We start from the raw sequence: 14,706 nt of genomic DNA on the forward strand, positions 1-14,706 counted from the left end.
TTTATCCATTTCTAGATCGCACAATGGCTTTCAACAAGGACATTTTTCTCCTTCCTTTCAACACTAATTTATATACCACTGGACTTCATTGGATACCAGGCATAATAATCTTCAAGACAAGAGAAATTATCATTGTTGATTCAGCAAAAGATCGGGATCAATCACAGCAACATACCTTGTTGTCAACTGCTGCAACATGTCATCAAATAGCAGGTGTTCCTTTTAGGCATGCAGAGTGGAAAATCATATTTTGTGTGGACACTGTTCAGCAGAACAATTGTTATGACTGTGGAGTATACACCACATTGAATGCCTATAGCGTGATTTCAGGAGAAGAATATGGTACCTTATGCAGTGAACTTGCCATAAACTGGATAGGAGTAAACATTGGTTTGCACAGGAATTGCAAATGTAGGAGGAACACAAAACAAAAACAGTTTCCAAGTTCCTACCAGAAATTACACCATCAACTTCTTTCCATGGCTATCAAAGTACACATACAGGAACAACATCCTCTACAGTACTTTTTGTCATTAGCCGATAAAGATACCAGCAGATGGTCAACCTGCCCAGAGTTCACACCAGAAGACTGCATGGTGTTCTGCTGCAGCTGCAGACAATGGTATCATGCAGCTTGCCTACCACCAGCTGCCATCAGAATGCCAAAATACACTAGGGATAATATTAAACAAGTTTTATTCAACAGTTAATACTGTATGGGCAAATTTTCATTTGTGAATCCTCCTTGTAATTGCCATACTGAACAGAGGGTAGGAGTGTGTGTCGAGAGGTGGAGGCCAGGGGTGTCAAAGGGAAGGCAGGAAGCAGAGAACTGTTCACCTGTGCCTGAGACAAGCCAGAGGGAATCAGAGTGCATGTGAGGATGGGTAAATAGCGTGACATGCTATAAAGAGATGAGATATTAAATCTTCATACATTAAAGAACACTTCACCTAGAACAGGGGTCCCCAGTGTGGTGCTCATAGGCACTATGGCACCCGCCAACACTGTTCCTTGACCCCACCAAATGTTTTAAGAAAGTGGGTGAGGACAGGTGAGACTTCAGCCCAGCAAGGCTTCTGATTGGCTGTGCCGATTTTAAACTGCCCCTATGTTACGTGGATCGTCAGTATGTGACTGAAGGTATGCTGCAGCCATCCTTTCCTGGCTGGTTCCGCCTCCTGCAGCAATCATTTTGTGTCTGCACCGAGCAAGCTGTGTCAGAATTACAAAGGTGCCACAGGCTCAAAAAGGTTGCAGACCCCTGAGCTAGATTACGGGTTGGGATTTTTCACAGAAACTATGGAGGGCGTGCTTCTTGTCAAAGAACAGAGGGAGGGGTGGCTTCCTTCCTTCCTTCCTTCCTTCCTTCTTCCCTTCCTGTCTTCCTCTTCCTCTCTCATGGGGGGGGGGGGGGCGCCGCGCCAGACGGTAGCCTCGCCTAGTGTGCAAAACCTGGAGCCGGCCCTGTGGGCCTTCAAGTCTCTCCCATTGTTTCCAATGGACAGTTCTGTCCTACCTTTTAGTACATCTCCCTTTTGGATCTGCAGTAGGGCGCTCTTGACCACAAAAACTGACTCCAGAATAAAATAGTGTTAGTTTTTAAGGTCCTTCAACACACCTTTTTGATGCAACAAACTAACTTGGCTACCCATTTGCCATGATCATATTCATTTGAAGATTTTCTAAGCAACCTGACCCAGAATCCACAAATAGATGTATGTATGTCCTATTAAAAGAACACAGGTGCTGGTTAACCTACAAGGTGCTGCATCTTGAATTTCTGCATACAGTGTGAGGCACCCTGGGGAAAGAGAATGGTACATATGGAGAGATACTCTGGTAATTGAGAAGGTTATATTTCATATTAATGGCTATATCTTAGCTCCTCAATTCCCCGCCGGTGGCGAGGGGGGCGTGGCGACGGTAGACCTAACTGGCCAGAAGAATCATAATGTCCCATATAGAATGTTAAGAGCAGCACATACTAGTGCGTAGAAATTGCATCGAATGATACAAGTTCGACTGATTTGGAAAAACAGGAACGTTTTAGATGGACAGTGAAAACCTTTCCCTTTCCTTCCTCTAAAAAACATTAAGTTTAATTAAAACATTTACTCTCAGCTGAAGTAAAACCGGGCGCGGCTCCTCCAGGCATCCGTTCTGTCTAGAGAACGCAGCTTCTTGGGTCTCGTAGTTGATCTTCCCCCATTGTAGCGCTTCTTATTGGCCTCTAAGTCCCAGTGAACTACACTTCCCAGCATACACTCTGCCACACGCCCTTTGGTTTCCCGGAAACCAAACGAAAACAAAAATTGCATTTCTCGGGGAAGGTGGGGGTGATCGCGAGGTGACATCTGCGGAGTTATGGCAAGTGCGAGTGTTTCATTTAATGTTATCTTTTCATGTTACTGCCAGCACTGCTGTGAGTTGCGGAAGTTTTGCGTCCGGATGCATGTCGTTCACGTTGCCTGTCTCTTCCCCCATTTCCCTTCTAATTTCAAGCTAAAACAATCGCAGTAGATCTCGAGTCCGTGCAAAGGAGCAGACTACCTCCAGAGAAACTTTTCTTACTCCGGAGAACTCTGGCTGTCGGCTTGATCTTGCTCCATGCTCCCCCTCCCCCAGTCAAGTGCAGAATTGTGATAAAACTAACGGTCGTCTGTGTTGGCTCTGTTTTACGGAACGCGTTTTAACTTTTTCGTCTAGATTGCTGTAGAACTGACATTAATGATGAAACCCTATAGTGTAATGACTAAGAAACACGGCTTTCCTTTGTTATGAGGCCTCTGTGACTTGTGCTAACTATCTGCACCTGGTTTTACTTGTCTGAAAAGCATAAATTGTCCAGTGAAGACAATAGCATTCGTAGGGTGTAATTCTGTTTAGGATTGTGGTTGTGGTAAGCTTCCTGGCAAGCAGGGATTTGAATTTAGGTAGGGTTACCATATTTTGAAAAGCCAAAAAAGGACACATCTTTCCCGACTGACTACTTCAAACAAATGATCACTATGACAAATCTCATTTTAAATATCCCTGCTATTTAAGCTGTGATAGAGCCCAAAAGAGGATGGACACCATCTAACAAGAGGACATCTAGTAACCCTAATTTAGGTCTCTAGGCCCCAGGTTGGCACTCTAACCACTGTGGCACGCTGTCTCTCACTGGCTGTTGTTATTGAAAACAAAAATAAGTGTTTGTGTGGGAGGGAATGAAGTAGAGAAAAAATATTGTTGGGTATAAAGGGAAAACCCATATGCTAAATCATCTTGTTTTATGGACAAAACCAACAGGTGTTTTTTTTTTTTTGGGGGGGGTTATTTAGCTCCTCCTCTGCTGTGTACTTGCTGAATTAAGGTACCCCTGAGCTTCTTATACTCTTTAAGAAAGCTTCCCCAGTGAGGATAAAAGCAGCTTGGGACTGGTGAACAGGTCAAGAGTTCCCCCCCACCCCTGAAAAAGCAGCCTGGCAATTACATTTGCAAAAGAAAATGAATTTGAAAAAATATATAAATTGTAGTTTAATCCTAAATGGGCATTTGAACCTGTATGTCCCATGCTAGTGAACTGTGTCATGGTGCGGTTAATCTTCAGGCTTGTTTTGAATGGATCCTGCTTGTGCTGTTCTTATTTTTCACTTTCTTACACATGTAAAGAGCTGCGGTGGCCCAAGTGGTTAAGACGCTGAACTGCAGGCTGTGGAAAGTCAGTAGTTCAGCAGTTCGAGACCCGAGTTGCCACATGATGGAGTGAGCTGCCATCTCTAGTTCCAGCTCCTGCCAATCTAGCAGTTCGAAAGCAAGAAATTGCAAGTAGATAAATAGGTACCACTTCGGTGGGAAGGTAACAGCATTCCGTGAGCCTTGGTGTTTAGTCATGCCGGCCACATGACCACGGAAACGTCTTCGGACAGCGCTGGCTCTTCGGCTTTGAAACGGAGATGAGTACCGCAACCCTAGAGTCGGACTCGACTGGCTTTCGAGCAAGGGAACCTTTACCTTTACCTTTACACATATAGATGACAACACTGGGATGTGGTGGTGGGGAATTCCCAGCTTTGATGCAGAGAGGTAGCTGGGTGAGTGTAATGTCAGTAAAAATAGAACTCCCCTTCCCAACAAACAAACAGATATCTGTTGATGAGGACAGGTGGAAATATGCCAAAATAATTGGAGGAAGAGTTGTGGACAATGGCCTAGATGGGACACTGCCAGATGCCGGAGACACAGTTCATCGGCATATTGTATCAAGATACTCCTTTTGCAAAAGATGAAAACCATGAGGAACAATATCAGACCAGTGCAGATAACACAAGTTATCTTTGGGGTTCACTTGGGTACAAAACACACGAAAACAGGTGACATTGACATATCCTTTGTCAGAGAGAACCACACAGCCTCTGTTTTGTAGCCTGTGGAGCATGGGGGATATATATGGATTTGGTTCATTCCTTCCGTTTCCCCACTAGTCCAATGGGACCTTTGGTTGAGGACAGCGGCAGTTTCCTTCTTGGCTGGCACCCTTCTCATTCCTCCTGCATTGATCTTTCTTTTGCCCTCTTCCGCCCTGCCTGCAAAGTAGCCGGCAGTCTGAAATTGGATGAATTACTATTCACCATCTCTTTTCTTCGGATATGTGTTGTTAAAATTTTAATGATTTTATCTGGTTGTGTTTTATGGATACTGTACATCGCCTGGAGCCCAGCAATAGCAGGGATTGGACAATTAATACATCCAATAAATAAATAAATGCTCCGATACTTGGAGCTGTAGGACAAAAACCCATGTGGGTGAGAACGCCCTAAGCAGGGACCACCGGGCTGCACTAACACGTCTGCAGCAGTGGGAACCTGCTGATGGAAGAGGAAGGGGTTATGTTGCCTGGTTCTCCCTCTTCACTAAAGCAGCCCTGTAAGTACCCTGGGGTCCCAAGCTGCATGAAGATTTATAGGTTTAAAAACAGCCCCTTGAATTGGGCCAAGCAACAAGCAGCACTTCCAGGTTGCCGTTCCCTCCTTTTAAAGGCAGTCCTGGGGTGGGGCTGAGAAGGTGGAACCGCTCAGCCTAGATAATTAAGGTCACAACAGCTAGCTCTCTGCCTAATGACTCTAGTCCAGTGGTCTTCATTCTTTACAAGCACAGGATTGAACTGAAATCTGCAGAAAGGAAGCTTGTGTCAAGATGTCATGTGATAAAAGTGGAGGAGCCAAAGTCTCTGAACCTGCCCATGTCAAAAGGAATTCTCTCAACTGCTGAGCAAACTTGCCTTGCCATCCTGCTGCTCTTCTGAGCAGGCGTGGAAAGAGTGATGGAAAGTACAGTGCCTTTGATGATGATGATGATGATGATGATGATGATGATGATGATAATAATAATAATGGTTTTGCAAGGTCTTGTGAATAGGACTGCTAGCCAGTTGGTTGCTGTTGTATAGTTTTACCGTACAGTGCCAGTGGTCAATGCGAGCTGGGGGTGGGAAATGACAAGCCTATTCATGACCCAGCAGGTGGATCTCTTGATTCACCTGATCATCCTGTCACTCTGAAGTGGATTTTTGGGGTTGTGAAGGGGGATAAAGGAGGATATAGGAAACCCTCTATTACTTAATGTAATATAGAGAATTCTGAAAGACACAGTAAGCACCCTCCTTCCTGAATAAACAGCAGGAAAATTATCCTTGTGTTGTTATTTCCCCTCCCCATTAAATCAACAAGATCAAGTTTAATAAGAAAAGTTATCCCGTTTGTGCACAGTTTAAAATGGACATCATATACTGGAGAAAATGGCAATTACATAAGTGAATGCTTCTAGCAATTTTTAGAGTCTCTTAAAAATAGGCCTACTGTCGTCTTAGATTAAAAGTTTGTGGATAAAACCGAGAAGCTGTCTCTTTGGATCTGTTTTTCCACTCCTGCTAGAAATAATAGACAGTGATAGTTCTGATTCCTTGTCAGAAAAAAAAAATTGCCTGCCTGCAGCAGAGTTTTCAGGCTTTAGTCCTGCTGTGTTTGTCTAAATCTTCCCACTACGGCAAAGTTCTGAGGGATAGCCATTCAGTACCTTGCACAGAGATGTGACGTAAAATTGACTTTCATTGCAAGTTGTCAGCAGCTGTTGGCAGTTTCTTCCCATAAGCTGACATTCCAAATTATGTACAAAGCTATCTGCATTTTCACATCCTTAGCAGCTAGTGACATAAGTCACTCAAGAGGGGCGTGTGGAGACTTAGTACTTTCACCCAGCTCCTTTCACCTCCTCAGCCTTATCTAGAGATTTGATCCTGCGGTGGCAACTATATGTCAGCATATTGGAATGGAATGCAAGCCCATTGTAAGGCTACTAAAAAAACCCCAAACTCCAGAGCATTCCAGTGGAATGGAGGTGAACAAAGAATGTGCTTTTCCAAACAGAAATGAGATTGAAAGGCAATTTTAGGAAAAGCTTTGTGTCTCTATAAGAAGAAAGCGGAGCAGGACTGAAGATCAGCCCTTCTGAGACATGCGGAGAGGCCTTGGTCACACATCCAGTTTTTGAAGTCCCTAGTGACACGTGAAAATAAAATAAGGCATCCAAAATGGCTGAGACAAGTTGTAAAATTTATCAAAAAACCAACCAACCAACAATCGTCTGTATTTCAGGCTCTCTAGGCCGAAGTCAAATGGCTCTCCCCGCACTCTGGTTGGACATGCTGAAAATCTTACATTTCTGTGTGATAGACAATAAATTCCTGAAATAACACAATTATTTCAGCAAGGAATGTTTTTTTGCTTTAAATTCTTAAAATTGTACAGCTCAAGAGAAAAGTTAAACATGGGTGCATTTAAAAACCTCGCTTGAAAATCAGTCTTGTGGGTTTTGTTTTCTATTTATTGTCAGCAGCCGTTGTAATTACCATTGTAATTGCTTGAAAGAAAAAATATATTTAAATTACTTTAAATGTAAGCCGCCCTGAGCCCGTTCGCGGGGAGGGTGGGATATAAACCCAATAAATAAATAAATATATTAAAGAAAATAGAAAGTGAGGAATATTAATAATTTCCTCAGCAACTTTGCTCATTTGTTGTGTTTATTTTTATTTTAAAATTATTTTTATTATTTCCCCCACACACAAAGAGGACACCCCCCCCACAGCACATAAAATCTTTTAAATGACTTTTAACAATGAAGTATCAAAATCTACAAGTAGTCCTATATGCCTTTTGAAAAAAGCAAGGTCAAGTTTTTTGAGATTAGTATATGGATAATAAGATGGTTTAGGTAATCCTACTAGCGGGCAAGATAATAGGCTGGTTTCTTTTTTGCATTGTGTGATTCTGTTAATGTAGTCGCTGCCTGTACAGTTATGTCTGTGTTTGCTTCATATTTTATAGTAATACTTTGGATATTGTGGTGCAGTGCTTAGAGCACTGGAGTAGGGTCTGAGAGACTCCAGTCTGCCGTGGAAGCTTTGCTGGATGACCTTGGTCCAGTTACTTTCTCTCAACCTAACCTACCTTTGCAGGGTTGTTTTGAGGATAATGTGGGAAAAGCATGCCCTCATGTACCCTGGAGGAAGTGTAGGATACAATGCGACATAAAAGTTTTTTTGATCCAGTGTGAGCTGAGTGCTACAGATCCAGGTTCAAATACCCAGTCAGCCATGAAGCTCACTGTGTGTCCTTTGGCAATCTTTCTCAGCCTAATTTACCTCACAGGGTTGTTTTGAGTTATAAAATAGAGGAATGGAGAAACAATATATGCTACACTGGGCTTCATGGAAGAAGAGAGCAATTAAAAATGCTAAATATATATTATTTAGAACATTTTAATGCTTCCTTTTCGGGAAGCTACCCAAGGCAGCTTACAAAATCAAAACAATAAAAACAAAACAGTAAAACGTATTAAAGTTCAATATTAAAAAGCCCAACTTACAAAAACAAAACAAAACATAGCTTATAAAAACAGACAACAGATGACTTAACTTTCCAGACTAAAACAGTGTATAAAATCAGCTCCTCAATTACAAGCCTGAGTATCCAGAAATGTTTTTGTCTGGCTACTAAACGAAACTAATGTAGGCATTAGGGAAGCCCTCAAGAGGAAGGGCATTCCAGAAGTGAGGTGCCACTACTGAAAAAGCCCTGTGTCTGGTTTCTGCCTGCCTCACTTCTGAAAGTAGGGGCACAGAGAGCAGGGCTTCTGAGGTGAGATGGACACTATGGGAGGAGTGGTCCTTCAGATACCCTGGCCCTAATCCATTTATGGTTTTAAAGGTGAGAACCAGCCCTCTGAATCGTGGCCAGAAACAAATGGTAGGCAGTGCAGGTCTTTCAGCACTAGGGTGATACAGTTCCAGTATCCTGTATCTGACAATAGCCTGTCTGGTGCATAGTGGACAAGCTGACGTTTCTGGACCATTTTCAAAGGCAGCCCCATGCAAAGTGCATTACAGTAATCAAACCTGGGTGTAATCAGAGCATAGATCACTGTGTCCAGATCATGGTTTCCGAGAAACTCCTGTAGCTGGCATAGCAGCCAAAGTTGATAAAAGGCATTATGTGCTCCAGAAGAGATCTGGGCCTCTAGCTGCAGACCAGGATCTCGCAGTATCCCCAGGGTACAACCCTGTTCTTTCAGGGAGAGTGCAGCCCCCTCCAGGACAGGCTGACTCCTTGAGAAGCTTTATCAGTTACTAGTAATGCCTCGGTTTCATCTGGACTGAGCTTCAGTTTATAAATTCAGTAAATCACTGGATCTTTCTGTTTCTGTTCTGGACTTGCCTCTTCATCCTCTAGAACAGGGGTGGCCAAACTGTGGCTCGGGAGCCACATGCGGCTCTTTCACCCATATTGTGCAGCTCCTGGAAGGGCGGCTGGGGAAACTAAACATCGTTAGCAAACAAATATCATTGGACAAATAAATATCATCAATATCTGCTTTTACCGCTTTTGTTATTATTTTTGGCAGTCTTAATGTTAATAAAAAAAGCAAATTTGCATATCTCCCAGTAAAAACGTGTAATATTTGTTCATGTTTTGCGGCTCTCAAACATCTGACGTTTATTCTATGTGGCTCTTAGGTTAAGCAAGTTTGGCCACCCCTGCTCTAGAACATATTTTTGTATTTTCTCCATAGTTCTTAAAATTAGGAGAGGATCTACCATGTAAATGTTTACATCACTGGTGAAATGGTATCTACTTCTTTTCTAGGAGGAGTCCAAAGTGATCACAAGATGTGTACTTTAAGGGTGAGGACCAGAGACAGGCAGAAGTCAGTCACTGTAACTTGTACTTTTGGTGTCCCATGTATTTCTTCACAGGCCACTGCACAAGCTGCCAAGCCACAAAGAACCATTGTTGTCTGTGGTATTCCAGATGGCCGCCTAGAGGATGACGTCATGGCTGATATACTAATGATCCATTTTCAGAAGTCAAAGAATAAAGGTGGAGATGTGGAAGACATAGTCTATCCTACACCAACCAAAGGAGTTGCATACATAACATTTGAAGACAAGCAAGGTAATATCAAAGAGAGGAAATAGAATTTCAGGACCTTGTCCATAAAGCAGAATTTTATAACGTCAAATATGAAAGGGAATTCGTGTTCTGTAAATTCCAGCATTCTAAACATGCTGGCTGATCATACCTTGGTTTGAAATCTCTAGCCTTTCAGGATTTGCTGCCATTCATCAAACATATAAATGTGAGCAGGCTCTAGAGAGAGTGTTTGTGTGGGTGTTTGAAATACTCATACATGAATCAAGTCTATCCCCTGCCTGCCAGATGAGAGTTTTTGCAGCCAAGCCTTGGGGGAGTAAAATTGCTGCCAATTAATCTTGTAAAGAGACAGGCTGCTGTCTCTCTCCTCTGAATAATTTTACACAGTGCATAAAATAATCTGGAGACCGTATTGAGCAGTGGGGGACTCCCAAAGGAAAACATCAAGGTGGGAGGAAAAAACATCTGAGATATTCCAGCCCTGAGATCAGCAACAAAGCATTGCTATCTTGTATTATCTTTTTCCTCCAGGAGACAAAGTAACCTTGAATTTCTTCTCAGTTGCAGAGAATGTCGTTGCAAAAGCTGAACACAGCCTACAGGACAAGAGGCTGCCTATGGACTATCCTCTGAAAGTATCTTTGTATAGAGAAAGTGTAAGAATAACTTAACCTTTCACTTGAGAACTGTATTGTGTTATGTTCATCAAGGTCTTCTGGTTGTTAAGGATCACATTTGATAACTCTTTCTGGGGTGTGTGTGTGTATCAGCTCTCCCTTCTTCAAAGGCAATGGAGTCTCCATCCAAAGTGGACATTGGCTATTGGAGAGTTGATTGGCTGTGCAGATTTTTTAAAATGCTGCTTCAGCAGCAGCTGCCATCACAGTTTAGGGATCTTCACTGTGTGACTGAAGGTATTTCTGTGGCAGCCATTTTGTGGCTGCACCCACCATGCTACTCCAGAATCCCAAAGATGCCCACAGGGTCAAAAAGGTTGGGGACCCCGCTCTAAGGTGCTAAAGGGATCCTATTTAATTGTGGACCTTCCTGAGTTTTTTTTTAAAAAATAAGATTCCCAGTTAAGATTGGAACCACAGTGCCAAGGAAGGAAAGAGGAGAAGGTAAGTAACCCTTCTACCTCTGTGTGATTTCACCAGTTGAAGCCAGCACCCCCATCCTTCTGATTTCAGATGACTTGCCAGGGAAAGAAAACATGACAGGCAAAGAGAATGCGCCTTTCTTTGCTAATAACAAATCAGGGCAGTGGTGGTGGCTTCAACTGATGAAATCGTGTGAATGTGGAAAGTGTTTAAATCCTTTCTGCATGCCACAGACCTGATTGACTGCTTTTGACTTTGAAAAATGCTGGAAGGTCCAGTCAAAGGCCTCCCACCTTCTCATTTGTAGAGTAATCAATGCGTATGTGAACAAACCCCTGATTAGGGAGACAGTTCTTTTATGGCTTGTTAAACCATTCAGATGTCCTCCAGAATATGAAAGTCAGTCTTCCAATTTTTTGTTATCAGCATAACTCCCAGATTATATTTTTTTGGACAGCAAAGAACTGCGTCTCTGTATTCTCTCTGTTAGGGACAGTATGACTGACAAATTGTCAGCATGCATTTATTTCCTTCTTGATTTATTATTATATGGCCCTATTAATGTACATAGTGCTTTACAGAAATTAATTAAAGTTCCCTGCCCCATGGAGCTTACAGTTTAAAGTTTAGTATGGAGGAGACGGCTGAGGCAATTGGGAGTATTACAGATATCTTTGAGCTAAAAAAATAATTTGGCATTGTCTTTCAGATGTGAACAGGGTTTTTTTGTTCATTTGTTTTTGTTTTATCTGTAGGTTTTTACCTGTGTCTCTTGTCTCCTTGATTTATCTATTTTGAGAGAAAAATCCACCTTAGAAGATCTTGTGGGAGACCTTAAGAAGAATTTCCCAGTTTTGAGCTTTGGAACATTGCATCCTGATGGACAGATAACTGTGCAAGGACCATTTTCAGCAATAAGATCCCTCCAAAATAAGCTTTTGTTAAAATTATGCAGTTCTGTTTCAGAAGCAGAAGTTAAGCCTCGGAGAAGAGAGAACACAACAGATCCCAGGCCTAATACCAGGCTAGCAAAAACTGACTTATCCTTAGAAGTAAGCAATAAATTTGTTCAAAGCACCAAAAAAGAGGGATTAATTGTTGCGCTTGACACTGATATATATCTCTACATGAAAACATTCCAAGAAAAGATGTATCAAGAGAGTCTAAAAAAATGTGGGGTTATCAGTCACGTGTTCAGAGATGGTGAGGTTACCACAATCTGTTTTGACAATGACCCTGCTAGCCCAAGTGTTGGCCAGTTAGAACTAGCCAAAAATACAGTTGAAGACTTGGCAGCAAGTTTACAAAGCTGTTTGCGCAAAGAAAGATTGTCCCTAGAAGGATCTAGTAGAGCTGAGAAACGTCAACATGAACAGGCATGTGAGAGTGTAAGCTCACAGTACCCCCGTGTTCTGGTTCTTCCGTACTCAACTCACATAGATATTATAGGAACGTCTTCTGACATTTATGAGTTTATGCAGCAAGTTAATAAAATGCTAGGGCGTCTCTGAAAAGAACGCTGGAGATAGTTGCCGGATTTCTTCGGGCAGGCCTAATGTTACATTCAATATGTGGTTGCCACTGAAAATGTAAGCCTTGAGTTGACTTAAGGTACACCTACCTAAGTTGGAGTGTTACCACATCACGTGTTTCTGTTGCAGTATCACTGCATTAGTTGACGGGGTGGGAGAATGACAGAACTAAATGTCCCCAAATGAGTATACAGATGACTATACAGGACAGTCCCATGCAAGACTGACATTTTAAGCAGCAATGCCGTGTTGAATGTAATGGCTAATTCTGCCAATAAAGCATGCTCTGAAACATCTCAAGAATGACAATGAATGAACAGCAGTTGGTCATCAGAAGGGATAAAAGCTGTATAGCTTAGCATGTTTTTTTTTTTTTAAAGATGACTTGTTCTTTTGTTTCCGTCCCTTATGACCTCAGCACACTAATTACGGAGCAGTCTTGCTTCATTAAAGGTTTTTTCACAGATGTCAGAAGAAGATGTCCATTGTTTGAACAAAATGATTCAGTATTCTCAGCAGCTTCCTGTTTAGCTGGAAGTTTTCTTTTGCTGCAGTTTCTATGACTTTGTTATATAATAAGTGATATCACAACGTTGTATTTCTGGAAGTCCATACATTCTTTCTCTTAATGTTTATGCACAGTATAGAATGTTCTTGTATCCTTGTTCTGTATATAGCTTGATTTCACTGGATTAAAAACTGGTTTTATAATTCAGCGCTGCAGAGGTGTTTTGAATTAGCCCAACGTGATAATGGTTTTTCACTCTGGGCAAAGAGGAAACCGGAGACTGGCCACATGTGTGCATCCTTTTCTTCTAACGGTTCCTTTTTCTTACATCTGAATTCACTTGAAGGACTGGAAGAATGGAAGGTGGACAGTAGAGGCATGCAAAGGTCAGATCAGGAATAATTAGCAGCAAGAGATAATAAGAGATAAATACAAGCCAAAAGCATTTTGCTGGAATGCCTGTTGTGCAAGTGGGTCTACCAAACTGTTGCTCCCAACCTGTCTTTTCTCTTCAGTATCCCATTGCGTTCTGCTTGTCTTGGGTCTAAATTTAGGTTGAGTCTGTGTACTTGGGTAATGAATCTGTGCTTTGTTTAGCTGTATGGAATGCCTAGGACACAGATTAGTAGCTGGCATCTCCTAGGCAGAATTCCAGGTTCTTCCCTCTCTCCTGTGGGATGTTATCTTTTTCTCCCATTACCAACTGGCAGAAGAAGTGTGGGGTTGTGTCAAAGTAACCTCTCAGCAGACCTCTTGGAAGGAGGTTATCTATTTCAATAATATCTCCTCCAGAGACCTGTTTAAGGCAGCTCACAAAAATATGATAAAATCAAAGAAGATTATTCCTGGAATCTGACCAGTGGTCCACCTAGTCTAGTATCCTGTGTTATACAGCACCTTGCCAATTGCTCTCTAGGATCAGCAAACGGGGCGTAGAGGCTAAGGCCTCTACTTGATGTTGCCCCCAGCACTGGTGATTAGAGCCTCACTGCCTCTGAATATGGAGGTTCCATTTAATCACCAAGGGTAGCTAAAAAATAACATAATAGTCATTAAAATTAACAAACCACTTGATATCCCTCTGTCTCAGAGAGAACGGGGGAAGAATACTGAGCTATTATTCATCAATCTACAATACAGTTAACCATCCTAACAAAATCAGGGTCATGTTACACAGGTGGAGGAGGTCAATCAGCTGGTTTTCTGGTTGACCTGAATACATTGGTGGAAGAGGGCCAGGTCTGCCAAGCAGGCAATGCAGATCTGCAGAGGGGTTCAGAGTAAGATCTGGCCACAGCAAGTCCCATTCTCACACAACTAACAATTCTCCATCCAGCATGTTTTTTAAAGAATGATTCTGGCTAGAAAATTGGTGCCAGTATGATCAGGTCTCAGGAAAATGCATCAGGTAAAAGAAACAAATTGTAAAAGGAGTCTATAGTTGGTGTAGGTCTAAAGCAAACCTGAATTTGACTTGTACTAGTTTTCCTATTGCTCAGTATGGAACAGGGTGGGCGTCTGGTAAAGAGACACAGGGAAGCAAAATTGGAACACTGCAAGTGTTATAACAATGGAAAGCACAAGAGGGAGACACATACCATGCTGATGGATTTCTGGGTCTCAGAAATCTCATTCCCTACAGCTAAATCTCTATACAGATGGAATATTGCTTCCGATTAAGAATCAGTATTCTGTAGACTGCCAGAGCAGACAAAATAGTGCAAGCCATTCAAAGTGCTTTGCGACATTGTTCATAACATTAGATCAATAGGATTTTTTTCCCCTGAGGTTACAAGATGTTAGAACTAAGGTGAAATCTACATTCCTTCCACGGTTGTTTTCGTTTTTTCTTTTGCATTTGCAATAAAGAACTGTTCTTCTGCTATGAAGTTCACATCCAGAGATCCAGTTTTCAGTAAGCCCTGTGAGATATCTGAGGAGGCTGTGCAGTATGTAGGATTTGTTTTTCTCTTCCCATCAAATAGATAGGGAAGCTGCAAACTTCATGGCTGGCTGAGCTTATTGAATATAGGGTATCATATTCCAATCCACAGTTACCGTAACAGTCTGTGGTTCTCAGAATATCAGTA

The 14,706-nt window shown here is 42.1% G+C and overlaps 1 protein-coding gene across 1 annotated transcript; it reads left to right on the forward strand.

Annotated features, from left to right (window-relative positions):
• The first annotated feature begins 2,322 nt into the window (after positions 1–2,322).
• On the forward strand, positions 2,323–12,525 carry RBM43 (RNA binding motif protein 43). The gene is made up of 4 exons (XM_015410232.1): positions 2,323–2,370; positions 9,299–9,497; positions 10,038–10,132; positions 11,332–12,525. Exons 1-4 carry the CDS (start codon positions 2,368–2,370, stop codon positions 12,085–12,087), a joined length of 1,053 nt encoding a protein of 350 aa, XP_015265718.1. The 5' UTR covers positions 2,323–2,367; the 3' UTR covers positions 12,088–12,525.
• The last annotated feature ends 2,181 nt before the right edge of the window (positions 12,526–14,706 follow it).

This window comes from Gekko japonicus, unplaced genomic scaffold (assembly GCF_001447785.1).
Source record: "Gekko japonicus isolate JY-2015 unplaced genomic scaffold, Gekko_japonicus_V1.1 scaffold1167, whole genome shotgun sequence".
NCBI classification, from domain to species: domain Eukaryota; kingdom Metazoa; phylum Chordata; class Lepidosauria; order Squamata; family Gekkonidae; genus Gekko; species Gekko japonicus.